The sequence below is a fragment of the Zea mays genome, chromosome 2 (assembly GCF_902167145.1).
Source record: "Zea mays cultivar B73 chromosome 2, Zm-B73-REFERENCE-NAM-5.0, whole genome shotgun sequence".
Classification (NCBI taxonomy): Eukaryota; Viridiplantae; Streptophyta; class Magnoliopsida; order Poales; family Poaceae; genus Zea; species Zea mays.
In genome coordinates this window covers 9,347,515-9,375,459 of record NC_050097.1, presented here as the reverse complement: position 1 = coordinate 9,375,459, position 27,945 = coordinate 9,347,515, and the positions used below count along the sequence as shown (strand labels likewise).

Below are 27,945 nucleotides of genomic sequence, written 5' to 3'. Positions count from 1 at the left end.
AGGGCACCTTCATTAGCCAAACGAAGTACACTCAAGACATTCTTGCTAAGTTTGGGATGAAGGATGCCAAACCCATCAAGACACCTATGGGAACTAATGGGCATCTCGACCTCGACACGGGAGGTAAGTCCGTGGATCAAAAGGTATACCGGTCGATGATTGGTTCATTGCTTTATTTATGTGCATCTCGACCGGACATTATGCTTTCCGTTTGCATGTGTGCAAGATTCCAATCCGACCCTAAGGAATCCCACCTTACGGCCGTAAAACGAATCTTGAGATATTTGGCTTATACTCCTAAGTTTGGGCTTTGGTACCCTCGGGGATCCACATTTGATTTAATTGGTTATTCGGATGCCGATTGGGCGGGGTGCAAAATCAATAGGAAGAGCACATCGGGGACTTGCCAGTTCTTGGGAAGATCCTTGGTGTCTTGGGCTTCAAAGAAGCAAAATTCGGTCGCTCTTTCCACCGCCGAAGCCGAGTACATTGCCGCAGGACATTGTTGCGCGCAATTGCTTTGGATGAGGCAAACCCTGCGGGACTACGGTTACAAATTAACCAAAGTTCCTTTGCTATGTGATAATGAGAGTGCAATCAAAATGGCCGACAATCCCGTCGAGCATAGCCGCACTAAGCACATAGCCATTCGGTATCATTTTCTTAGGGATCACCAACAAAAGGGGGATATCGAGATTTCTTACATTAATACTAAAGATCAATTAGCCGATATCTTTACCAAGCCTCTTGATGAACAAACTTTTACCAAACTTAGGCATGAGCTCAATATTCTTGATTCTAGAAATTTCTTTTGCTAAGCTTGCACACATAGCTCATTTGAATACCTTTGATCATATCTCTTTTATATGCTATGACTAATGTGTTTTCAAGTTTATTTCAAACCAAGTCATAGGTATATTGAAAGGGAATTGGAGTCTTCGGCGAAGACAAAGGCTTCCACTCCGTAACTCATACTTCGCCACCACTCCGAGCAACTCTCTCCTCTTTGGGGGAGAAATGAGCATCAAGGAAAAGGACTTCATCCTTGGGGGAGAGAGTAAAAGCTCAAACGCAAAAGGACTTCGTCTTTGGTATAATCCTAACTCACTTATTTATGACCAAAGGGGAAGAAAGTACTTCGAGGGCTCTAATGATTCCGTTTTTGGCGATTCATGCCAAAAAGGGGGAGAAATGAGCCCAAAGCAAAAGGACCGCACCATCACCAATTTCGAAAACTTAAGTATTGAATATTTTCAATTGGTATCCTATTGTGTTCAAAAGAGGGAGAAAATAGTAATTCAAAATAACATATCAAAACCCTCTTGAACACTAAGAGGAGAATTTCATTTAGGGGGAGTTTTGTTTAGTCAAAGGAAAAGCATTTGAAACAGGGGGAGAAAATTTCAAATCTTGAAAATGCTTTGAAAAATCTTTTTCATTTGCCTTTGACTATTTACAAAAGAACTTTGAAATGGATTTACAAAAGAATTTGCAAAAACAAAACATGTGGTGCAATCGTGGTCCAAAATGTTATATAAGAATGAAAGCAATCCATGCATATCTTGTAAGTATTTATATTAGCTCAATTCCAAGCAACCTTTGCACTTATATTATGCAAACTAGTTCAATTATGCACTTCTATATTTGCTTTGGTTTGTGTTGGCATCAATCACCAAAAAGGGGGAGATTGAAAGGGAATTAGGCTTACACCTAGTCCCTAATTAATTTTGGTGGTTGAATCGCCCAAACACAAACAATTGGACTAACTAGTTTGCTCTAGATTATATGTTCTACAGGTGCCAAAGGTTCATCTATATCTATACTAAATCGACTGTCCGGAATACCGTAGATTATTCCGGACAGGAGAAGCTTTTTGGAAAAACAGACTAAGCGCGGACCGTCCGGGCCCTTGCGGCGGACCGTCCGCGACACAAGGATGACCCTCGGACAGAACCAATGCAAAAACACAAGTTTTCACTACAGACTGTCCGGAGGAAAAGCAAAGACCGTCCGAGCCCTCGCACGGACCGTCCGGCCTCAGGCGCGGACCGTCCGGTCGGTAAGAAACCGAAAAACCCGAAGGTAACGGGTTCGGAGAAATGAATTTTAGCGGCCTCGCGGACCGTCCGGGCCAGGCGGGCGGACCGTCCGCGACTGGCTCTGTCTGACATCTGACGTCGCATTAAATGCAATATAGCCGTTGATATAGCCGTTACTGCTGACCGTTGCATCTTCAGCCGTTGATCTACAGGGGCGGACCGTCCGCACCAGGAGGGCGGACCGTCCGCGCTCAGCAGAAAGGCCCAACGGCTAGGAAGTGGTTGGTGGCTATAAATACAACCCCAACCACCTCCATTCACTTCATCCAAGCATTCCAACCTTCAACATTCAATACAAGAGCTAGCAATCCATTCCAAGACACATTCAAAGCCTCCATCTCTCCAAGTTTCACTATTGAGATAAGAGATCATTAGTGATTAGTGGCTTGAGAGAAAGTGATCCGTGTGTCATTTGTCGCTCTTGTTGCTTGGCTTTTTAATCGTGCTTTCTTGATTCTTTCATTGCGATCAAGCTCACTTGTAATTGAGACAAGAGACACCAATCTTGTGGTGATCCTTGTAGGAACCTTGTGTTCCAAGTGATTGAGAAAAGAAAGCTCACTCGATCCGTGGATCGTTTGAGAGAGGGAAGGGTTGAAAGAGACCCGGCCTTTGTGGCCTCCTCAACGGGGAGTAGGTTTGCAAGAACCGAACCTCGGTAAAACAAATCCGCGTGTCACACTCTTCATTTGGTTGCGATTTGTTTTCCACCCTCTCTCGCGGACTCATTTCTTTATTACTAACACTAACCCGGCTTGTAGTTGTGTTTATATTTGTAAATTTCAGTTTCGCCCTATTCACCCCCCCCTCTAGGCGACTTTCACACCGGACAGTGTCCGGTGCGCCAAAGGAGGTCGGCCTCAGGAACTCGCCAGCTTCAGGAAAAGCCAACGATCCGTCCACTATAATTCACCGGACTGTCCGGTGTGCACCGGACTGTCCGGTGCGTCTCCGGAGCAACGGCTAACTCCGCGCCAACGGCTACCTGCTGTGCAATAAATGCGCGCTCTGCGCGCGCAGAAGGCAGGCGCGCCCATTCCGGCGCACCGGACAATGAACAGGAGTTGTCCGGTGTGCACCGGACACCCAGGCGAGCCCACAAGTCAGAAGCTCCAACGGTCAGAATCCAACGGCAGTGATGACGTGGCAGGGGGCACCGGACTGTCCGGTGTGCACCGGACTGTCCGGTGCGCCATCGAACAGACAGCCTTCCAACGGCCACTTTTGGTGGTTGGGGCTATAAATACCCCAACCACCCCACCATTCATTGATCCAAGTTTTCCACTTCTCAACCACTACAAGAGCTCTAGCATTCAATTCTAGACACACCAAAAGAGATCAAATCCTCTCCAATTCCACAAAAGGCTTTAGTGATTAGAGAGAGAGATTTGCCGTGTTTCTTTTGAGCTCTTGCGCTTGGATTGCTTCTTTTCTTTCTCACTTGTTCTTGTGATCAAAACTCCATTGTAATCAAGGCAAGAGGCACCAATTGTGTGGTGGCCCTTGCGGGGAAGTTTTGTTCCCGGCTTTGATTTGAGAAGAGAAGCTCACTCGGTCCGAGGGACCGTTTGAGAGAGGGAAGGGTTGAAAGAGACCCGGCCTTTGTGGCCTCCTCAACGGGGAGTAGGTTTGAGAGAACCGAACCTCGGTAAAACAAATCCGTGTGTCACACTTCATTATTTGCTCGCGATTTGTTTTGCGCCCTCTCTCGCGGACTTGTTTATATTTCTAACGCTAACCCGGCTTGAAGTTGTGTTTATATTTGTAAATTTCAGTTTCGCCCTATTCACCCCCCCTCTAGGCGACTATCAATTGGTATCAGAACCCGGTGCTTCATTAGAGCCTAACCGCTCGAAGTGATGTCGGGAGATCACGCCAAGAAGGAGATGGAGACCGGCGAAAAGCCCACTACAAGCCACGGGAGCATTTCATCGGAAGAGTCCCGCACCAAGAGGAAGGAGAAGAAGAAGGACTCCTCCAAACGGAAGGAGAAAAGGTCTTCCTCTTCTCACCACAAAGAGAAGAAGGAAAAATCTTCTTCCCACAAGCCGCATCGGAAAGGCGACAAGCACAAGAGGATGAGGAAGGTGGTCTACTACGAGACCGACACTTCATCAACATCGACCTTCGATTCCGATGCGCCATCCGTCACTTCTAAGCGCCAAGAGCGCAAGAAGTATAGTAAGATCCCCCTACGCTACCCTCGCATTTCCAAACATACACCTTTACTTTCCGTTCCATTAGGCAAACCACCAACTTTTGATGGTGAAGATTACGCTAGGTGGAGCGATTTAATGCGATTTCATCTAACCTCGCTCCACAAAAGCATATGGGATGTTGTTGAGTTTGGTGCGCAGGTACCGTCCGTAGGGGATGAGAACTATGATGAGGATGAGGTGTCCCAAATCGAGCATTTCAACTCTCAAGCTACAACCATTCTCCTTGCCTCTCTAAGCAAGGAGGAATACAACAAAGTGCAAGGGTTGAAAAATGCGAAGGAGATTTGGGACCTACTCAAGACGGCGCACGAGGGTGATGAACTCACCAAGATCACCAAACGGGAAACGATCGAGGGGGAGCTCGGTCGTTTTCGTCTTCGCCAAGGGGAAGAGCCACAAGACATGTACAACCGGCTCAAAACCTTGGTGAACCAAGTGCGCAACCTCGGGAGCGTAAAGTGGGACGACCACGAGGTGGTTAAGGTTATTTTAAGATCTCTCATTTTCCTTAACCCCACTCAAGTTCAATTAATTCGTGGTAATCCTAGATATACTAAAATGACCCCCGAGGAAGTTATCGGGAATTTTGTGAGCTTTGAATGCATGATTAAAGGTTCAAAGAAGATCAACGAGCTTGACGAACCATCCACATCCGAGGCGCAACCGGTAGCCTTCAAGGCAACGGAGGACAAGAAGGAAGAGTCTACACCAAGTAGACAACCAATTGACGCCTCCAAGCTCGACAATGAGGAGATGGCTTTAATCATCAAAAGCTTTCGCCAAATCCTCAAGCAACGGAAGGGGAAGGATTACAAATCCCGTTCCAAGAAGGTTTGCTACAAGTGTGGTAAGCCCGGTCACTTTATCGCTAAATGTCCATTATCAAGTGACAGTGACAGGGATAACGACAAGAAGGGCAAGAGGAGAGAAAAGAAAAGGTACTACAAGAAGAAGAGCGGTGATGCTCATGTTTGTCGGGAGTGGGACTCCGACGAAAGCTCAAGCGATTCCTCCGACGACGAGGACGCCGCCAACATCGCCGTCACCAAGGGACTCCTCTTCCCCAACGTCGGCCACAAGTGCCTCATGGCAAAGGACGGCAAAAAGAAAAAGGTTAAACCTAACTCCTCCACTAAATATGAATCTTCTAGTGATGATAATGCTAGTGATGAGGAGGATAGTTTGCGTTCCCTTTTTGCCAACCTTAACATAGCTCAAAAGGAAAAATTAAATGAATTAGTCAGTGCTATTCATGAAAAGGATGACCTTTTGGACTCCCAAGAGGATTGTCTAATTAAAGAAAACAAGAAACATGTTAAGGTTAAAAAGGCTTATGCTCTAGAAGTAGAAAAATGTGAAAAATTATCTAGTGAGCTAAGCACTTGTCGTAAGATGATTGACAACCTTAGGAATGAAAATGCTAGTTTAAATGCTAAGGTTGATTCTCATGTTTGCAATGTTTCAATTCCCAATCCTAGAGATAATGATGATGATTCGCTTGCTAGGATTGAAGAATTAAACATTTCTATTGCTAGCCTTAGATTAGAGAATGAAAATTTGATTGCTAAGGCTAAAGATTTTGATGTTTGCAAAGTTACAATTGCCAATCTTAAAGATAAAAATGATATACTTCGTGCTAAGATTGTTGAACTTAATTCTTGCAAACCATCTACATCTATCATTGAGCATGTCACTATTTGTACTAGATGTAGAAATGTTGATATTGATGCTATTCATGATCATATGGCTTTAATTAAACAACAAAATGATCATATAGCAAAATTAGATGCTAAAATTGCCGAGCACAACTTAGAAAATGAGAAATTTAAATTTGCTCGTAGCATGCTTTATAATGGGAGACGCCCTGGCATCAAGGATGGCATTGGCTTCCAAAGGGGAGACACTGTCAAACTTAATGCCCCTCCTAAGAACTTGTCTAACTTTGTTAAGGGCAAGGCTCCCATGCCTCAGGATAACGAGGGCTACATTTTGTATCCTGCCGGTTATCCCGAGAGCAAAATTAGGAAAATTCATTCTAGGAAGTCTCACTCTGGCCCTAATCATGCTTTTATGTATAAGGGTGAGACATCTAGCTCTAGGCAACCAACCCGTGCCAAGTTGCCTAGAAAGAAAACTCCTATTGCATCAAATGATCATGTTATTTCATTTAAAACTTTTGATGCTTCTTATGTGCTTACAAGCAAATCCGGCAAGGTAGTTGCCAAATTTGTTGGGGGCAAACACAAGGGGTCAAAGGCTTGTGTTTGGGTACCCAAAGTTCTTGTGTCTAATGCCAAAGGACCCAAAACCGTTTGGGTACCTAAAGTCAAGAACTAAAATTGTTTTGTAGGTTTATGCATCCGGGGGCTCAAGTTGGATACTCGACAGCGGGTGCACAAACCACATGATAGGGGAGAAGAAGATGTTCTCCTCATATGAGAAAAACCAAGATCCCAAACGAGCTATCACATTCGGGGATGGAAATCAAGGTTTGGTCAAAGGATTGGGTAAAATTGCTATATCACCTGACCATACCATTTCCAATGTTTTTCTTGTAGATTCTTTAGATTACAATTTGCTTTCCGTATCCCAATTATGTCAAATGGGCTACAACTGTCTATTCACTGATGTAGGTGTCACTGTCTTTAGAAGAAGTGATGATTCAATAGCATTTAAGGGAGTGTTAGAGGGTCAGCTATACTTGGTAGATTTTGATAGAGCTGAACTCGACACTTGCTTAATTGCTAAGACTAACATGGGTTGGCTCTGGCACCGCCGACTAGCCCATGTTGGGATGAAGAATCTTCACAAGCTTCTAAAGGGAGAACACATTTTAGGATTAACAAATGTTCATTTTGAGAAAGACAGGGTTTGTAGCGCATGACAGGCAAGGAAGCAAGTTGGAGTCCATCATCCACACAAGAACATCATGACGACCGACAGGCCGCTTGAGCTACTCCACATGGATCTATTCGGACCGATTGCTTACATAAGCATCGGCGGGAGTAAGTATTGTCTTGTAATAGTGGATGATTATTCTCGCTTCACTTGGATATTCTTCTTACAGGAAAAATCTCAAACCCAAGAGACCTTAAAGGGATTCTTGAGACGGGCTCAAAATGAGTTTGGCTTAAGGATCAAGAAAATAAGAAGCGACAATAGGACGGAGTTCAAGAACTCTCAAATTGAAGGCTTTCTTGAGGAGGAGGGCATCAAGCATGAGTTCTCTTCTCCCTACACCCCTCAACAAAATGGTGTAGTGGAGAGGAAGAATCGAACTCTATTGGACATGGCAAGAACCATGCTTGATGAGTACAAGACACCGGATCGGTTTTGGGCGGAGGCAGTCAACACCGCTTGCTACGCTATCAACCGGCTATATCTACACCGAATCCTCAAGAAGACATCATATGAACTCCTAACCGGTAAAAAGCCCAACATTTCATATTTTAGAGTCTTTGGTAGCAAATGCTTTATTCTTGTTAAAAGAGGTAGAAAATCTAAATTTGCTCCTAAGACTGTAGAAGGCTTTTTACTTGGTTATGACTCAAACACAAGGGCATATAGGGTCTTTAACAAGTCCACTGGACTAGTTGAAGTCTCATGTGACGTTGTGTTTGATGAAACTAACGGCTCTCAAGTAGAGCAAGTTGATCTTGATGAGATAGGTGATGAACAGGCTCCATGCATAGCGCTAAGGAACATGTCCATTGGGGATGTGTGTCCTAAGGAATCCGAAGAGCCTCCACATGCACAAGATCAACCATCCTCCTCCACGCAAGCATCTCCACCAACTCAAAATGAGAATGAAGCTCAAGTTGATGAAGGGCAAAATCAAGAAGATGAGCCACCTCAAGATGATGGCATTGATCAAGAGGGAGATGCAATTGATCAAGAAAAGGAGGATGAGGAAGAACCAAGGCCGCCACACCCAAGAGTCCACCAAGCAATCCAACGAGATCACCCCGTCGACACCATCCTCGGCGATATTCATAAGGGGGTAACTACTAGATCTCGGGTTGCTCATTTTTGTGAACATTACTCTTTTGTTTCCTCTATTGAGCCACACAGGGTAGAGGAAGCTCTCCAAGATTCGGATTGGGTGGTGGCGATGCAAGAGGAGCTCAACAACTTCACTAGAAATGAGGTATGGCATTTAGTTCCACGTCCTAACCAAAATGTTGTAGGAACCAAATGGGTCTTCCGCAACAAGCAAGATGAGCATGGTGTGGTGACAAGGAACAAAGCACGACTTGTGGCCAAGGGATACTCCCAAGTCGAAGGTTTGGATTTCGGTGAAACCTATGCACCCGTAGCTAGGCTTGAGTCAATTCGCATATTATTAGCCTATGCTACTTACCATGGCTTTAAGCTTTATCAAATGGACGTGAAAAGTGCCTTCCTCAACGGACCAATCAAGGAAGAAGTCTATGTTGAGCAACCTCCCGGCTTTGAAGACAGTGAGTACCCTAACCATGTCTATAGGCTCTCTAAGGCGCTTTATGGGCTCAAGCAAGCCCCAAGAGCATGGTATGAATGCCTTAGAGATTTTCTTATTGCAAATGGATTCAAAGTCGGAAAAGCCGATCCTACACTCTTTACTAAAGCTCTTGAAAATGACTTGTTTGTATGCCAAATTTATGTTGATGATATTATTTTTGGGTCTACTAACGAGTCTACATGTGAAGAGTTTAGTAGGATTATGACTCAGAAATTCGAGATGTCTATGATGGGGGAGTTGAAGTATTTCTTAGGATTCCAAGTAAAGCAACTCCAAGAGGGCACCTTCATTAGCCAAACGAAGTACACTCAAGACATCCTAAGCAAGTTTGGAATGAAGGATGCCAAGCCTATCAAGACACCCATGGGAACCAATGGGCATCTCGACCTCGACACGGGAGGTAAGTCCGTGGATCAAAAGGTATACCGGTCGATGATTGGTTCATTGCTTTATTTATGTGCATCTCGACCGGACATTATGCTTTCTGTTTGCATGTGTGCAAGATTCCAATCCGACCCTAAGGAATCCCACCTTACGGCCGTAAAACGAATCTTGAGATATTTGGCTTATACTCCTAAGTTTGGGCTTTGGTACCCTCGGGGATCTACATTTGATTTGATTGGTTATTCGGATGCCGATTGGGCGGGGTGTAAGATTAATAGGAAGAGCACATCGGGGACTTGCCAGTTCTTGGGAAGATCCTTGGTGTCTTGGGCTTCAAAGAAGCAAAATTCGGTCGCTCTTTCCACCGCCGAAGCCGAGTACATTGCCGCAGGTCATTGTTGCGCGCAATTGCTTTGGATGAGGCAAACCGTGCGGGACTACGGTTACAAATTAACCAAAGTCCCTTTGCTATGTGATAATGAGAGTGCAATCAAAATGGCCGACAATCCCGTCGAGCATAGCCGCACTAAGCACATAGCCATTCGGTATCATTTTCTTAGGATCACCAACAAAAGGGGGATATCGAGATTTCTTACATTAATACTAAAGATCAATTAGCCGATATCTTTACCAAGCCACTTGATGAACAATCTTTTACCAGACTTAGGCATGAGCTCAATATTCTTGATTCTAGAAATTTCTTTTGCTAGCTTGCACACATAGCTCATTTATATACCTTTGATCATATCTCTTTCATATGCTATGACTAATGTGTTTTTTCAAGTCTATTTCAAACCAAGTCATAGGTGTATTGAAAGGGAATTGGAGTCTTCGGCGAAGACAAAGGCTTCCACTCCGTAACTCATACTTCGCCATCACTCCAAGCAACTCTCTATTCTTTGGGAAGAAATGAGCATCAAAGAAAAGGACTTCGTCTTTGGGAGAGAGTAAGAGCCCAAAGCTAAAGGACCGGACTTCGTCTTTGGTATAATCTTAACTCATTTACGTATGACCAAAGGGGAAGATAGTACTTAGAGGGCTCTAATGATTCCGCTTTTGGCGATTCATGCCAAAAAGGGGGAGAAATGAGCCCAAAGCAAAAGGACCGCACCACCACCAATTTCAAAAAAACTTAGTGTTTTCAAAAAGTATTTATCAATTGGTATTCTATGGTGTTCAAAAAGGGGAGAAAAATAGTATTTCAAAAATAGTATATCAAAACCCTCTTGAACACTAAGAGGTGAATCTCTTTTAGGGGGAGTTTTGTTTAGTCAAAGGAAAAGCATTTGAAACAGGGGGAGAAAATTTCAAATCTTGAAAATGCTTTGCAAACTCTTATTCATTTACCTTTGACTATTTGCAAAAGATCTTTGAAATGGATTTACAAAAAGAATTTGCAAAAACAAAACATGTGGTGCAAACGTGGTCCAAAATACTAAATAAGAAAGAAACTTTCCATGCATATCCTGTAAGTAGTTATATTGGCTCAATTCCAAGCAACCTTTACACTTACATTATGCAAACTAGTTCAATTATGCACTTCTATATTTGCTTTGGTTTGTGTTGGCATCAATCACCAAAAAGGGGGAGATTGAAAGGGAATTAGGGCTTCACCTAGTTCCTATATAATTTTGGTGGTTGAATTGCCCAACACAAATCTTTGGACTAACTAGTTTGCCCAAGTGTATAGATTATACAGGTGTAAAAGGTTCACACTCAGCCAATAAAAAGACCAAGTTTTGGATTCAACAAAGGAGCAAAGGGGCAACCGAAGGCACCCCTGGTCTGGCGCACCGGACTGTCCGGTGCGCCACCGGACATGTCCGGTGCACCAGGGGGACTCAAACTCAAACTCCCTACCTTCGGGAATTCCCAGAGGCGACTCGGCTATAATTCACCGGACTGTCCGGTGTACACCGGACAGTGTCCGGTGCGCCAAAGGAGGTCGGCCTCAGGAACTCGCCAGCTTCGGGAAAAGCCAACGATCCGTCCACTATAATTCACCGGACTGTCCGGTGTGCACCGGACTGTCCGGTGTGCACCGGACTGTCCGGTGCGTCTCCGGAGCAACGGCTAACTCCGCGCCAACGGCTACCTGCTGTGCAATAAATGCGCGCTCTGCGCGCGCAGAAGGCAGGCGCGCCCATTCCGGCGCACCGGACAATGAACAGGAGTTGTCCGGTGTGCACCGGACACCCAGGCGGGCCCACAAGTCAGAAGCTCCAACGGTCAGAATCCAACGGCAGTGATGACGTGGCAGGGGGCACCGGACTGTCCGGTGTGCACCGGACTGTCCGGTGCGCCATCGAACAGACAGCCTTCCAACGGCCACTTTTGGTGGTTGGGGCTATAAATACCCCAACCACCCCACCATTCATTGATCCAAGTTTTCCACTTCTCAACCACTACAAGAGCTCTAGCATTCAATTCTAGACACACCAAAAGAGATCAAATCCTCTCCAATTCCACAAAAGGCTTTAGTGATTAGAGAGAGAGATTTGCCGTGTTTCTTTTGAGCTCTTGCGCTTGGATTGCTTCTTTTCTTTCTCACTTGTTCTTGTGATCAAAACTCCATTGTAATCAAGGCAAGAGGCACCAATTGTGTGGTGGTCCTTGCGGGGAAGTTTTGTTCCCGGCTTTGATTTGAGAAGAGAAGCTCACTCGGTCCGAGGGACCGTTTGAGAGAGGGAAGGGTTGAAAGAGACCCGGCCTTTGTGGCCTCCTCAACGGGGAGTAGGTTTGAGAGAACCGAACCTCGGTAAAACAAATCCGTGTGTCACACTTCATTATTTGCTCGCGATTTGTTTTGCGCCCTCTCTCGCGGACTTGTTTATATTTCTAACGCTAACCCGGCTTGAAGTTGTGTTTATATTTGTAAATTTCAGTTTCGCCCTATTCACCCCCCCTCTAGGCGACTATCACTTGCCATCTCTTAAAGTGCATACCATTAAACTTTTCTGGCTTCAACGCGTCGGCAAAAGCAGCCATAGAAAAACCAGGAAATTGTCTACAATAAGGTTTTTGGATTGTTGAACGATTAGACAAATTCCAGTTTAAATTCCGAATATAAATCATGACAAAATCACAAGCACTGAAATAACAAGCCAAATCAGATGATGCGTACTGATTAGACTTACTGATAGATGGCATGCGCCGGAATCAGCAGGGTCGACGATGTCAATCAGATCACGAGCAGTCGCGTGAAGACGCTTCCCAAAAACCTTATTCGGCCTCTCCTGGTGCAGGATCTAGAAGGCGAAGGGTTCCGGAGACCTGCTCTTCTAATCGCAGATGCACCTCTACGATCGGGATGAAGAGAACTGGAAGGCGGCTCAGCTGTGAAGAGAGGCGAAAGCGAATTGGAATGATTTGGAGGCTGGCTGCCGGGCTCCTTTTATAGGGCCGAGTCCGCGACCCCCCGTGCTTATCCGCCCACGAAAATCTCGCAATCAGTTGAGATTTTATAGCGATCGGTTAGGATAAGCGTAACAGCCAAGAAACCAATTAAGAAGTTAAGCTCGTTGCTTTTTTTTATTTTACCAGAATTAGAGCCAGGCTCTATCCATTTATTCACTAGACCCAGAAAATCAAAATTTTTTTATTAAAAAAAGAAATTGATTTTATTACGACATGCTATTTTTTCCATTCATTACCTTTGAGGATCAGTCGTGGTCTTCTAGACTCTACCAAGAGTCTGGACGAATTAGTTGCTTCCAACTATAGAACTATGACACAATCAAACCCGAATGAACAAAATGTTGAATTGAATCGTACCAGTCTATACTGGGGTTTATTACTCATTTTTGTACTTGCTGTTTTATTTTCCAATTACTTCTTCAATTGAGAGAAAGAAAGAGAGTAGTAAGAATTCTCTTATCCCATTTGGAAGGATACCATCTTTATAACTATCCATGACTGTTTTTGTCTCTAGCATGACCACTTGAGAAAATGTGGAGGAAAGTAGGGGAAATGGCCGACCCCGCAAGGCGAGGGCATTTTTGTACTTGCTGTTTTATTTTCCAATTACTTCTTCAATTGAGAGAAAGAAAGAGAGTAGTAAGAATTCTCTTATCCCATTTGGAAGGATACCATCTTTATAACTATCCATGACTGTTTTTGTCTCTAGCATGACCACTTGAGAAAATGTGGAGGAAAGTAGGGGAAATGGCCGACCCCGCAAGGCGAGGGGCCGGATTTCGGCGGACCATTCACGCGCATGTCGTGCGCCCGCGCCCTTCGCCCCGGCCCGGCCAGGCGAGCGAGCGCGCGCGCGTGTGGCTCTCCACACTCTCTCCTCTCATCCATGACTTGGTGAGTGAGTGTGACTTCCATATTTAAGCTAGCTCTACTCCACTAGAGCTAGCAATATGGTGCTAATGGTTCCACCTATCCTCTAGCCATCCTCTTGTATGGGCTTTTGAGATTTTCTAGGATTTATTTGAATATCTTAATTGGGCCAAGCCCATAAATCCTAACAGGATAATCCATTTCTCTTACTCACTTAAATCCAATAAACATTATTATTTAGATCACCTCTCAATCCTCGTCCTCTTCCTTCCCCGTGTCCCCGTCGTCCCTAGTCTCCCTCTCCCCGGACGCCTTGTCCACTCACTCGCGCCACCGCTGTTGACCCTGGCTGGGATAGTAACGTTAACACGGACTGTTAACACGGACTATATGCTAGTTATATTAAATAACACATGCACTCAGACGAGTTCATAGCTCCATCAGTTTGACACAGGCCTCATTGAGCGGTTGGGTAGGGAAAATGCATGGTTGATACTACTATAACACTATCCAATCCGACATCTGACGGTCTCCAAATTGCAATGTGAAAGGAACAGCTCACTGGCGGTGTAGCTAGTTTTGAGACGCCACAACTTGCGTCCAAGAAGACGATGCAGTACTATCTATGTCATCGTCTGGACTGGACATAAGATTCCAGTCACGCGCCTTGGATGCCGCGGAGATGAGGAATTTTACTGCGTTCGTGCCAATTTGTCACAGAAATGGCACTGCGAAATGACAGGATCCTGCACATGTTTGTCGTTGTCGCAGACAATACAAAGCGCGGAACTAAAAAAAACCAACTTTGGCGTGTGCTTAAGTACAAAACTAATTATCTTTTTAACAGCCACTCATCACAATTAAATATCGTGTGTACATAATAACCACCTATTCGGGCTGCTGTATCCTTGTTTGTCTTCAGAAACGACACTGCAAAATGACAGGATGTCAGGAATCTGCTATATGCTTGTCTTCAGTTTCTATGTGCATGCGCTGTGCTATCGATCTCCCGACTCCCAGTGATATCGCATCTGGAGAGCCTGTGCCTCAGCGGCTGCAAATCTGCAATGCAGGGACCAACAAAACCACGAGCAACAGTATCATGCACGGCTGCTCTGAAACATTTTTTTTCTTCTGAATCCCTGGTCTGCTTGTTCATTCCTCATTCCTCTACACGCATATTCCTACATGCCATGCCCACACGCAAATATGTCAGATGCTCAGCGCTCGACTTAGCCCTCGATCACGGGCGCACAACAACACAGCGACGCTATCTGACCGAGTGTTCAAATAAATACCCACACGGGCACGCCACGAGACGATGAGACCCCTCTGCTCCAATCCGCCGCTCCACTCCAAGTCACACGGAGGCAGCCATCGTAGCCTCGCCCGACTCCGCTTCCCCTGTTCTTTGGGTGAGTTCTCTGCTGATCCATCCTCCCCCTGAAAATCTTCGCCGTCGCATCTGAATGTTCAATCCGTATTCGTTCCCCCGTCCGGCTGGTCTTTGTAATCAATTCGTATTCGTATTCGGTTAGTTCTCTACTGATCCTCTTCCCTCCGAATCTTCTGCCGCGCGATTAATTCCGAGCAAGGATGGGGGTAATCGTTTCATCTCGGTAGCTGGAACGAACTGGATCGTTTCGCGCCTTTGTAGCGCTGGTGTATGCGATGCCGGATGCCCGCTACGCTATCAAAGAACGCCCCTAAAACTCTCTGAATCCGCGAGTCATTCTATCGCTGAGGTCTTGTTGCTTCGCCAAGCTTTGATTTTTTTAGACAAGAGGGGGAAAATATCTCCGCTTTTATTAAAAGCACCGCCCTTATTTTCATTTTTCTTCTTAATCTTCCTTGATTTCTCTGTGTTCAACTATACGGCAATCCCCACATGTTCTTTGTTATTCTTCACCATCAGTCTCTAGAGAACATTGTTACGTTGCTCTGAACTCTTATGACGGGAAGGTATTAGCAGATCAGAGGTAGTCTGAACTCTGAACTGCCGATGAACTGGGAACTGACTGCGAGGGCTGTTTGGCCACAGGCATGGAGCTGATCACAAATGTCACCGAGTACGAGAAGCTCGCGAAGGAGAGGCTGCCGAAGATGGTGTACGACTACTACGCCTCCGGCGCAGAAGATCAGTGGACGCTCAAGGAGAACCGGGAGGCCTTCTCCAGAATTCTGTAAGCCAAGCTAGCTAGCTACCTTCCAAAACATTAGGTTTTAGCCGTGTTCGCTTGGTTGCACACTGCTGATTCAACTCTTCTTGTTTTTATTCACGTCACCAGCCAATAATTCACTGGAAGTCACGAGCTTTATGCCTATATTTCGATATCCACAATCCCTGTGGAAAATGTATAGCTTCATGATAACAATCAGTTTTTTTTTAGATAATGGGATAGAGTGTTCCCAGCCTACATCACGAAGATGACGGCCTGGTTAATAAAATCAGTACGTGGTCACTTTGTTCAGTTGTTTAGTTTAAGCGGATAAAATCACCTCTGATTAATAAAAGTAAATGGTAGCAAAGTGGACCAATCACATGGGGTAGAGCAGAGGGCAAGAGATGAGATGTGTCTCGTGACTTGTGGCCTGGACGGTCAGAATAAGATGGCAAGTCCATTAGGAACTCTCAGACACGACACATGACATTAGAAATGCATGGACGTGTGCCGAATTATTGTCCTTACATGTTTCAGCTCTTCGGTCATGCATCTCGACTCTGAATTTTCATACAGATGATGTTGCGTATGGCATTTGGCAATGTTGGTAGTAGACCTTAAACATTATTATCTCCAAGACCTTTTGCTCATTAATAACTCTATAACCATCCCCATATCCATATCTCCATGTGTGACAAGAGTAAGCTAGAATTAATCCATCCACAACACAAACACTGACATCGACGACTCATGTTTGAGAAAATTAGAGGAGACGTTGCATGTGATAACCGGGGCACACGAAGTGTAGCAATCCCTCTTTGCCTCCTTTGCTAGATATCTGAAAACCACATTTTGTGCTTCCTTGTGGAAATGATTACAGGTTTAGGCCACGGGTACTGATCGACGTCTCCCGTATCGACATGGCCACAAACATTCTGGGCTTCAGCATTTCCATGCCTATCATGATCGCTCCTTCAGCCATGCAGAAAATGGCTCATCCTGATGGTTCGGACGAATGTTCAGTCATCAGAGTTTTCTACTCATTTTCCAAAGAGAAGTTCTCATGGAGAAATTTATCTGGAATGCAGGAGAGCTTGCCACGGCAAGAGCTGCAGCTTCCGCAGGAACAATAATGGTTTGAAAGATCACACTGCCTGTGGTACCTCAAGTCATGACCCAAACACTAATCCATTGTGCTGATCTTATGGTTTTTCCAGACATTGTCCTCATGGTCTACTTCCAGCGTTGAAGAGGTCAACTCAGTTGGGCCGGGCATACGTTTCTTCCAGCTCTATGTATGCATTATTATCTTCCTTCATGAACTCACAAGAAACGTTGCTTATCTTCTGTTCATCACACTCTGACCTTATACCGTGTATCGTCATCTCCATCAGGTCTACAAGGACAGGAATATCGTACGGCAACTCGTGAAAAGGGCTGAGATGGCTGGCTTCAAGGCCATTGCACTCACGGTAGACACTCCAATACTTGGCCGCAGGGAAGCTGACATTAAGAACAGGTGCTAATCTAAGAACTGAACCCAGAGTGCTGCACGGACGAACGTTTCATTTTTTTTTCACTATAAGGAGTCCTATACACACTGCATATGTACTCTGAAACCATGCAGGTTCGCCTTACCTCCACATCTGGTGTTGAAAAACTTCCAAGCGCTGGATCTTGGCACGATGGACAAGGTTATCTGGAAGCTGAGCTTGCTATAAAGATGCACCTATTTCTTCAGATTTTCTTACCAAACATCTCTTGACGTATCAGACAAATGATTCCGGCCTTGCTTCCTACGTTGCTGGTCAAGTTGACCGCACCCTTTCCTGGAAGGTATTATTCGTACACCCTTCCTTCCTAGCTTCATTATTTTTCTTCTTCTTCTTGCGAATACCTTCCTAGTTGCAGATAACAGCTAATCTGAAGTTTGAAATAAACAGAAGATGCACTCAAAAAAAAAAACAAATGCAATAGTGTCTCACTTCTGCTTGCATCCAAGTGTTCCATGTGGCAATAGAATGCTGACAAGTAGCAATGCAACAAACAGGACGTCAAGTGGCTGCAGACAATTACCTCGTTGCCGATCCTAGTCAAAGGGATCGTGACTGCAGAAGACAGTAAGTGCTCGGTTTCAGACTTTGAGGCGCAACCTTCAGTTTCGCGTCAGCTTTTGTTATGGCTGTAACATTTCACGCGAAACATACACCCGATGCAGCTAGGCTTGCGATCGAATATGGCGCTGCTGGGATCATCGTGTCCAACCACGGCGCGCGCCAGCTAGATTATGTTCCTGCGACTATCAGCTGCCTGGAAGAGGTACGCCGACCAAATCCTTCTGTGATTCAGAGCTTCAGAGTCTTCAGGGGGGTAAAGGCGAAAAGCTTGCTTGTGCTTCCTGGCTTTCCATGTTCCTGTCTGCTGAGGTTTTCACTATAAAGTGCGACGTGAATTCAGGTCGTCAGGGAAGCGAAAGGCCGGCTACCGGTGTTCCTCGACGGCGGCGTCCGCCGTGGCACGGACGTCTTCAAGGCCCTGGCGTTGGGAGCTTCAGGAGTGTTCGTAAGGACGACGACGACGACGCGCCCACTGCCTGCTAAAAACGCTGCTATTTCGTTCGAGCCCGGCACCTGACGCTGTTGCTTGGTGCGTGCTGCAGATCGGCCGGCCCGTGCTGTTCTCGCTGGCGGTGGACGGCGAGGCCGGCGTGCGGAAGGTGCTGCAGATGCTGAGGGACGAGCTGGAGCTCACCATGGCGCTCAGCGGCTGCACGTCGCTGAGGGAGATAACCCGCGCACACGTCATCACCGACAGCGACCGGATCGGCCGCTCGCGGCTGTAGAATCATTGTGCAGTTCACCTCAGGAATGATGTTGGTCTCGACTGAACTGTCCTGATTCGGGATCTATTTGTAGCTCTTGTGCTCTCATTTTACGTTAGGCAAATAAGGAAGCTGCGTGCGTATGTGTGACTGCTGCTGACGTTTGTTTGCGCCGCTGTCGTGGTTGCCTGGTTGGCACTTGGCAGTGTTGATTGGCGTTAGTGGTTGGTTTGGGTGAAAGGAGTTTATGAGATCTGGTGCCGGTTTCTAAGATACTAGCCCATCAACGTTTGTTCGTGTGTTGCCCGTGCTAATGCTTCGGGAAAATATAAAATAAAATAATATTTATTTTAAAAATAAAACGAAATAAAAGTTTCCTAGTGTTAGCATCCCTAGTATAAATTATATAAAAAAGATAGTGAAATTTAATATATCTTGCTGGTATTGGTACAATACTCGTGCGTTGCGACGACAGATAAATATTAGATAAAATATATTATCGCATAATAACGGCATAAAAATAAGTAATATATATTATTATTGATCTTAATATCTCATAAATTATTTGACAACAAGTGATACAAAACTAAGCTCGTGATCCGGCCTCGCCATGTGCGATCTCCACACCACCCGACATGGTCCCCTTCGCCCATCTACTGTTGTGGCCGATCCTCCTCTACCCTAGTTGTCCTCTTCCTCGGCTATTCTTGCTCTTGCCGAAGGTGAAGGCCTATGTGCTCTATGGTAGTACGGAAGAATCTAGATAGGGAGACAGACAAGAAAGAAATGGAAAGTTAGAAGTTAACATATGAAGACAACAACAGATAGGAGGAGGAAGCACTCTTACTAATTGCATGGTTGCTTTCGCATGCAAAAGATAAGTATTATCGGGTGTAGTTGTTAGGCAAGACGTGGAGGAGAAAACAGATATACATGTTTAGCGCGACGCACGAGGTCGTTTCCAACAGAGCAGTAGAGTGTATTAAAACGATGTTTTGTACTATAATCTACACTATTTAGAGTGAAGATTGAAATAAGCAATAAGATAGTGCTGGGATAGGAAAGCTGACTCCAAACTGTCGTGGCGCAGCGGTTCTCGAGAATGTGTTTGACATCAGCACTCAAATAACAAATGTTTTAAAAATTTTCAGTGCAAATTTCCTACTTTATAGGATCGCCCGTGGACAGCCTTCCGCATATCTTGATCGCCTTACTGACTACTACTGCGGGAGCCGCCGAGCCGGGAAGGGATGGCGAACTCGTCCCCGATGGGCGATAGTCTACAGCTACAGAGCGTCGAATTCCACAGCCGAACAGCAGGGCGAACAGTTTTGCTACAAATTTACTTCGAGCACAGGTGCTTTTGTCTGATACTAAGTCTGAACACGCATTATTGCAGGAGATATTTTAGAAAGCCTACTGCACTGTCACTGTAGGCCACTGCTGATAGATCAGATATTCAGATACCAATCACACTATCCTCGATTTTTCATATGCACGCAGAAGACGAAATTGGTTGAGTGGTTACAAAAAAACCAAACACTTTCCAGCATATGCATGCAAGGGACGAAATTAGTTACCAGTTACCAACACTTTCAGCATATGCACGCAAGGGACGAGATTGATTACCCATTACCAAACCAACAGTTTCCAGTTCAGCGGTAGGAACAGGCCGTCACGGCGTCATCCGCCAAAGGACAATCCATTTGCTCACACAGGCACAAACGCTGAGCGCCTGAGCCTGCTCTCGCGGTCTAGTAAGTCCCCTTGTTGATCCCTCCTGCAAAGAACTCGAAAACTGCTGTTTTGTTAGTGCTATTTCTCCTCTCCTCAGTTTGATGGGTCTGTGTCGATTTGTTGAAACGATGCGTGATGTTTAACTTCCATTTGAGTTCATCTTCATCACCATGTGGTCATGTGGAGCTCATAAGCTGTTTTGATTTGTTGCTTAGTACCGATATTTCGTATTTTATATATCGTTTGATCTTACATATTCCCTCAGTTCGCCTCAGTGCAGTTTATGAATTGCCTTCATCCATTGCTCGTGTTGTTTTTGCCCTTCTTACTAACAGATATATATCAACTATTAGACAATCTTTATTTTTCTGACCTTCTGAATTTCCCCCAAATTTGGGCAGGGAGATGGCGTTGATCACGAATGTCTCTGACTATGAGGAGCTTGCAAAGCAGAAGCTGCCTAAGATGGTTTATGACTTCTATGCCGGGGGTGCAGAAGACCAGTGGACACTCAAGGAGAATAAGGAGGCATTCTCCAAGATTCTGTAAGCTATCTTCCTTCCAGATTATTGTTAGGTCTTAGCTGTGTTTATAAGTTCAACTGGATGACCTACATCATTTCATCCGCTTGTGATATTTTTGGGTTTTGTTTTAGGTTTTCAAAAGACTTTTTTTGTAGCCATAATATATGAGTTCTGAACCACAGACAAAAAAGCAAAGAAACTGGCAATATTGTTGCCTAGTTTGAAGAACTAAAAGCATGCAAGTTTATCTTTAGTGACAAAAAAGCTTATGTTTACTTCTTCTACAGAAATATATGAATCGTGAAATGGCACTTAAATCTGTTTATCTTCTTTATTCAGTACAATCCAATGGAATTGTTCAAGTTTTGCTATTTTGCGTTCGATCCAAATTAGAAACAAGAAAAGAAAAGAGATACTGAGAACCTCACCGTGTCCATCTAATGAACGTTATTAGGTTTCGACCACGGGTGCTGATTGATGTGTCTCATATTGACATGTCTACAAGTATATTGGGTTACAAAATTTCCATGCCTATTATGGTGGCTCCCACTGCTTTGCACAAACTAGCCCACCAAGAAGGTTCTATCTTGTTGCTATAATTCATCCTTTTTTTCATCTTTTGGCAACATTAAAAGGAATGTTGTTTTACGGAGGTACATCTGAAATGCAGGAGAGGTTGCTTCTGCCCAGGCAGCAGCTGCTGCAGGAACTATAATGGTTTGCAAGATTGCACCTTTATATCGGCTAAGTGGTCGCTCGCATATGAATTCCTTTACTGGTTGCATTTTCAGACGTTGTCTTCATGGTCATCTTGCAGCATTGAGGAAGTTAGCTCAATTGCACCAGGACTCCGTTTCTTCCAACTTTCAGTATGAAGTCCATGCTCATCGTTACATTCTTACCTATTTCCCTGCTCGATTGTATCTCTCCCCTGCTTACTGTCATTGCCATATTTTAGGTATTCAAGGATAGGGATATCGTGCAACAGCTTGTCAGAAGGGCTGAAAATGCTGGCTATAAGGCAATCGCCGTCACTGTCGACGCTCCACGCCTTGGTCGCAGGGAAGCCGATGTCAGGAACAGGTTTGCGTCTTGAATATATGCAATGCAGTTTCAGCAGCAGTCCTGTATCTGAATTCTGAACAGGACATATAGTAGTACTTCAAAGCGGATTATTTGTTGTTCCGTGTGTCCCTAGATTCAGGCTGCCTGAAAATGTGGTGTTGAAGTGCTTTGAAGGACTGGATCTCAGCAAGATGGACAAGGTTTATCTGAAAACTGAGCTGTGGTCCAGCTACACGGCATCGAAACTGAGATGAATATATTTCATTTCATTTTTATTTTGTTCTGTTTTGTTTTTATTTTCACAGCAACTGTTTTGTGATATTTGATTTTCCAGACTAAGGGTTCAGGCCTTGCTGCTTACGCCACTAGCCAGATTGACAGCTCTCTTTCTTGGAAGGTAAGGATCTATGTTGTGCGACATGCTAGTGTTAGTTGCATGAATGATTTCAACCATTAGAGGACAGTGACATATCTCATGCATAAACCTCGGTGAAAATGAACTATCAACATGACATACAACAGGATATCAAGTGGCTACAGACGATTACCGGGCTGCCTATCTTAGTGAAAGGAGTCATAACAGCAGAAGATGGTCAGTATTTGGTTTCAGCTTTTTTTTTGTTCAATGCGACACCACTCAACCTGATTTATGATCCCATAAAACATTTGCAAATCCGCAGCTCGAATTGCTATCGAATGCGGTGTCGCCGGCATTATCGTGTCCAACCACGGGGGCCGCCAGCTAGACTATCTTCCTGCAACCATCAGCTGCCTGGAAGAGGTATGCAAATCAATCACAGCACAGCTGCCTAGGACACCTCTGGTCCATGGCCTGATGCTAACTTACCTTGGAAAGGGGAAACTTCAGGTTGTGAGAGAAGCGAAGGGCCGCCGTGTGCCTGTGTTCCTCGACGGCGGCATCCGCCGTGGCACTGACGTGTTCAAGGCCTTGGCGCTGGGAGCCTCAGGAGTGTTTGTAAGTCTGCAGGAGCATTTGTTTGTTGTACATGTGCTGCGTCATGCATATTCATGCTTGTCCTCTGTCAGATTGGAAGGCCCGTACTGTTCGCCCTCGCCGTGGACGGCAGGGCAGGGGTGAGGAATGCGCTGCGGATGCTGAGGGATGAGCTCGAGATCACCATGGCGCTGAGCGGCTGCGCGTCGCTGAAAGATATCACCCGCGATCGCGTTATCACTGAGCGCGACATGATCCGTCGCTCTCGGATATAGGCTTCGATTCGTTTGCTGTTGTGTTGTGCGGGGCTGAAAGTCTGTTGTTGCCCTGGCATGACTGTCATATTCGAAACTGACCGGACCATCAGATTGGTTTTGACTTTTGACCTATTGGCTAACGATGTGCTAGGTTTTCTCATTTGTCTGCGTCTCAGCCTAATTTTGCCCAGCTGTGATTGATAATATATGCTTCAATAAGTCATAAAATAGCATATCAAACAGGTCTTACTTGAGTGTTGACACCGGCCATGGTATAACCGGAATGACTGATATATAGCTATGCATTTAGATAAATAACTAAAACAATACGTTTAGAAAAAACAAACCATCTTACAATTATAAAATGGAGGGGGTATCAAAGTAGCCCATGTCGTCAATAAGAGATGTACCGGCCATTTCAGTTGATACTCGAAGAGTGGATAAACCTTGTTCACTGTCAACATAAATATTTGAAACATAAAAAGTCGTAGTTCCTGAACAACGCATCCAAAATGAAATTATGCTTGTACCATCATATTTCTTATAAAATCTTTAAAACAAGACCCCACTTGATACATTTGGACGCATTTCCTTTTTTTACCGAACCAAACAATGACCTTGCTTTACAGACATAGAAAAATTGATCCAGTATTTAGAAAAAGAAGTGTTTCAGGTTTAGATTCAAGATTTTTCAAGTTCCATTAGAAAAAAAGTTCCACCGTAATAAAATTAAGGTAAATTTAGATCTGTACCATTAAAAGATTATAACTTCAAATATATATCATTGCTATCTCACATGTAGAGTCCACATGAGTCCATGTGAAACAGTGGTATGTATATCTAAAATTGTAATCTTTTAATGGTATATATCCAATTATTTCTAAAATTAAAGATATTCACTTTGCTGAATTGTAATGTTCCAATCAATATTACTATGTATCACCAAGCTCCACTAATTTAAAACAAAAAATATTCACCCATTCATTGGTTCCATGAAAAGAGTAAATACAAATCATAGAAAGAATACAAACTAAAAAGCATGAAAGAGATAATAAAAAAAATTTGTAACGAATTGTTTGAAACAGTGAACGGGCCCATATGCAGGAGAAGAAGGCCCGGTTGTGGTGCGCTCCCTCGACCGAACAGCCCCGACTGGGCTATATTCGTTCTCCCGGCGTGCTCCGTCTCTCCTCTCAGCGCGACGATTACGGTAACGCCGTCGCCGCCCTACGGCTCAGATCTTCGTCGTCATCTTCTCCGGCAACGAGCACCCAAAGATGGTATGCACGCCCCCTCTCTTCTCTTCCTGATGTGCGAAACCGAGCAGCACCCAAAGCCTGACCTAAGCTATTCGGCTATCTGTAATCGGACCTGATCTAATCGCAGTGTAGACATGAATTATGCCTATTAACTTCGATTATTTTGCGAAGAAGTTATCGGGCATAGATGCGTGCACCCGTGCCCTTTATTGGGTCTGCCCCTGATCTGTGTGGCTTTGTTCAGGTGGTCCTTCAACCAGATCGGTTCCTGAGCGAGCTGACGAGCATGTACGAGCGGAGCACGGAGAAGGGCTCCGTCTGGGTCACCATGAAGCGATGTGAGTGCTCTGTCTGGTGTTTGTTGATTTGCAGATTGGAGTGGTTGAGGACTGAGGAATCGAGGCCTGATCTGATGCACTTTTTTTTGGTGGGCAGCAACTCTCAAGGGCAAGGCACAGTTGCGGAAGATGGAGAATAAGGGGCAGGAGGTAGAGCACAGGTGCCTCGTCCGCGCCTCCAATGGCAAGAAGAACATCTCCACCTCGGTACTGTGACCATCCTTGTGCTGCTGTGATTAGTTTTGGATAAGATTGCTGATTTTGTGCATACTGTGTAGTGGTGATTGGTCAGCTGTTTGCTAGCAAATTAGTTGATGATTATGTGGATTCAGTTGCTATGAGTATGAATTAGGATCAGATATTTTCATATATATTTGTGAATGTGCTAAAACATCTGTTTATCGATTATGGACACATAGTGGTAGGGTGTGCCATTTTGTGTTCTCTTTCTCTCATAGAGAATGGCTGGAAGGGTAGGCCTGGTGCAATGGTGAGAGCTGTCTCAGCCTCTCTACATTTGTGGGTGGAAGGCTTGCCTCTTTATACCTTCCCCAGACCCACTCATGTTGCAGCCCCTGGCACTAGGTCATAGCGAATGTATGGATGTAGAAAGGTAGATGGAAACCCTACATGCTTAGTAAATCAAGACAGTGTCCTCAATCTTTAGAAATCATGTGACAACTAGTGGAGTAAGGGCCATGGCCACATGAGGTAGATCATATATCTTTGGCAATGTGTGGAGCTGCTCTTCTATAGCATATTATCATGATGGAAAGTAGAGAGAAACTATAGAATCAGCTTCTTAGTACTGGGATCCCTATGATATCGTTCCTACTAATGTATATCATTTATAAATTTGTGTTTTCTAATTTGTACTTTCTTAACGATGAAAGAGCATAAACATTGTTTGGTTTCTGTTGTTGTAATTCTTGCAAACTTTGGTGCATGACACGAGCAAGCAATATGCTAACATTCAGCTAGTTGATCTAAAGGCAATGTTTAAGGTTACCACATATGCTTAACAGTTGTATCTGTTGTTAGTTCCTAGGTTTGTGAATCCCTAAGTATTGCATCTTTTCATGCCCCCACCACTTTCTTTCATCAAGTATGGAGAACTTGAGATATCTCACTTAGAAGCGTCAAATGTGTAAAGAGTGAGAGCCATTTACTTGCTCCATTTAATTTGTAATTGCATTTAACAGTGATGATGCTCATTGTTTTCTACATTTTAGCTGTTGGCGAAATCCTTTATCAAGGTTATATGCTAATTTTTTGCCTCAAAACAGTGAGGCGTGCAGCTTTTTTTATGTGTGTATAATAATATTCATATAAACAGTCAGTGTGGACGCCTTTCCAGTTGTTACATGGACATGCATGCGTGTTTAGAGTTCTTATTCCTCTTCTAAATAAGTAATTTCCTTGAACTTGTATTTAATGATGTGATGTGATGATATGAACTATTCCATATTTAAGGATAAAAATATTGGTACTTGGATCCAGAATATTTGTGAACTCCATGTTCACATAAGAACGTAATCACAAACAATATTAGTAACTTAGCCATTTCTTCATCATGGAACTGTGACTGCAAGGCAAATTGTATTATGGTAACACAGATTAAGTATGTGATTAGTTTTGTTCACATTTACTTGAACTTGTATCAAAATTATGCACAGCCAAAAAGGCATCTTCTTGACCAAATGCTTCACTAGAGATCAATAAGCCTGTTAGTGTTATATTCACCTAGATGTTGACAATTGACATCGGTATTTTCCATGCAATGTATTCCAAGGTGAGCACACTCATTTGTATAAATGTCCAAACAGGCCAGGTTCATGGTGCGGCTTGAGGCGTTTCACGGGTTTAGACTTGCATGAACACAACCTGGCATGGTGGACATCGGGCCCATGCTGGCCCAGCTTGCTTGTTGTGCCATGCTTGGACCGAAGGTGTGGCACGGTGGGCTGGTGTAGGCACGGCCTGTTTAATTTTCTAGAGAATTTAATTTATAGTTGTGAATATATATGTCAACTATATCCCAATAAACACGTGTAAGGCTATGGCCATAGCATATGGCCATACAAAACACAGTTTTGCCCTATAGAATACACTATTCACAGAGTAGAGTTGGAAATGAGAGATGTGGATGTGTAAGTTGTTGGAGATAGCCTAAGCTTGGTATACTTGTTATTATGTGCTGCAGAAGCTCTTATGAGAGGCCTGGTGGGCCTGTCGTGCCTTGGGCTGAGCCACAACCCGAATAGGCTGCCGCGTGCCGATCTTGGGCTGGCACAACACGACCCGTTGACATAGGTGCTCCTAAACTTGCTGGGCCTAAACAGGTAAGGCCATGGCCAGGCCAGGCCTGTGCCAGCCCAGCCCAGCCCGGGAGGCCCATTTGGATGTCTATACTCATTCGCAATTTCTTTTGTTGTCCTGATGCTTAATGTTAATGCATGAGAAATCCATGTATCCATCCTGCTCCGTAAACACTATCCCAACTTGTTGGAACTCTGTTTATTCTCAAGTCATTTGCATGGTTCGTGGAATGAGTTCACGAAACCTACTGTAATTCAACTTCTGGTGTCCTCCAGGTTTCTCTAAAGGAGTACACAAAGTTTCAAGCTTCATACGCAACAGTTCTTAAGGCCCATATGCATGCTCTGAAGAAAAGGGAGAGGAAAGACAAGAAGAAGACTGCAGATGCTGAGAAGGCAATTGAGACCGCACCCAAGAAGCAGAAGAAAGCATCTTCAAAGAAATCTTCAGGGTCCAAGTCATAAGGCGCTCACAGAACTCAGTGTGTCTTCTCCTTTATGTTGTTTACCGCCAGACTAATTAGAGTGTCGTGAAGTTTTACTTATCTGGTTTTTATTCGAATTCGTGTCTGGAAGATGAAAGCCTGTGAATACACCTTTATAGAGCCGTGTCATCGATGCTAACATTTTTTGAAGCAGAGTTTTGAGGTGAATGTGAGGCGCTGTGCTGCCCTGATTGGCATTAACGAAAATGCACAAGTTTGAACTTTTATTGCATAAAGGTAATGGAGTTTGTTAGGGAACATCTTCGTCGCTGGAATGGGAATAGAATGGATTACTATGTGATTTGTTTGGTTCACCCGTGGTAGCAGGGTGGACGGTAGTGCAAATGCGCAATCGTTTGCAGCTCAAATCGGGCGTAATCGGAGTGCTTGATGATCTGGATGATCAACATCCCAAGCAAGATATTAGAAGCCTTGATGAATACCTACAAGCACGTGCAAAAGTCCAAGGCATAAGATAAAACTAAGGTACCGTTTGGTTCAAATTTTGTAACGTAATGGATAATTAATAACGTT

General features: G+C 44.4%; 3 protein-coding genes across 14 annotated transcripts; all 3 read left to right on the top strand.

The window, feature by feature from the left end:
• The first annotated feature begins 14,542 nt into the window (after nucleotides 1-14,542).
• LOC100192687 (uncharacterized) lies at nucleotides 14,543-18,835 on the top strand. 2 transcript variants are annotated; one of them, NM_001416310.1, is made up of 12 exons: nucleotides 14,543-14,905; nucleotides 15,532-15,673; nucleotides 16,533-16,657; nucleotides 16,741-16,787; nucleotides 16,870-16,947; nucleotides 17,047-17,171; nucleotides 17,280-17,346; nucleotides 17,426-17,488; nucleotides 17,703-17,772; nucleotides 17,871-17,971; nucleotides 18,110-18,214; nucleotides 18,312-18,835. In NM_001416310.1, the coding sequence occupies exons 1-12, from the start codon at nucleotides 14,812-14,814 to the stop codon at nucleotides 18,492-18,494; spliced, it is 1,200 nt and encodes a 399-aa protein (NP_001403239.1). In that variant the 5' UTR covers nucleotides 14,543-14,811; the 3' UTR covers nucleotides 18,495-18,835. The 2 variants fall into 2 exon arrangements, with proteins under 2 accessions (NP_001403239.1, NP_001403240.1); NM_001416311.1 differs by having other exon boundaries at nucleotides 17,871-18,022.
• Nucleotides 18,836-19,487: 652 nt separating this feature from the next.
• Nucleotides 19,488-23,235, top strand: LOC100285987 (uncharacterized). Of its 11 annotated transcripts, none has more exons than XM_008669955.3 (12): nucleotides 19,488-20,230; nucleotides 20,612-20,755; nucleotides 21,189-21,313; nucleotides 21,405-21,451; nucleotides 21,526-21,603; nucleotides 21,693-21,817; nucleotides 21,939-21,999; nucleotides 22,134-22,196; nucleotides 22,322-22,391; nucleotides 22,480-22,580; nucleotides 22,656-22,775; nucleotides 22,847-23,173. In XM_008669955.3, the coding sequence occupies exons 2-12, from the start codon at nucleotides 20,616-20,618 to the stop codon at nucleotides 23,027-23,029; spliced, it is 1,113 nt and encodes a 370-aa protein (XP_008668177.1). In that variant the 5' UTR covers nucleotides 19,488-20,230; nucleotides 20,612-20,615; the 3' UTR covers nucleotides 23,030-23,173. The 11 variants fall into 11 exon arrangements, with proteins under 11 accessions (XP_008668177.1, XP_008668174.1, NP_001400955.1 ...); XM_008669952.3 differs by having other exon boundaries at nucleotides 21,933-21,999; NM_001414026.1 differs by having other exon boundaries at nucleotides 19,724-20,230; nucleotides 22,668-22,775; nucleotides 22,847-23,235.
• Nucleotides 23,236-24,163: 928 nt separating this feature from the next.
• Nucleotides 24,164-27,610, top strand: LOC100280752 (signal recognition particle 14 kDa protein). The gene is made up of 4 exons (NM_001176497.1): nucleotides 24,164-24,291; nucleotides 24,515-24,608; nucleotides 24,706-24,815; nucleotides 27,203-27,610. The coding sequence occupies exons 1-4, from the start codon at nucleotides 24,289-24,291 to the stop codon at nucleotides 27,389-27,391; spliced, it is 396 nt and encodes a 131-aa protein (NP_001169968.1). The 5' UTR covers nucleotides 24,164-24,288; the 3' UTR covers nucleotides 27,392-27,610.
• The last annotated feature ends 335 nt before the right edge of the window (nucleotides 27,611-27,945 follow it).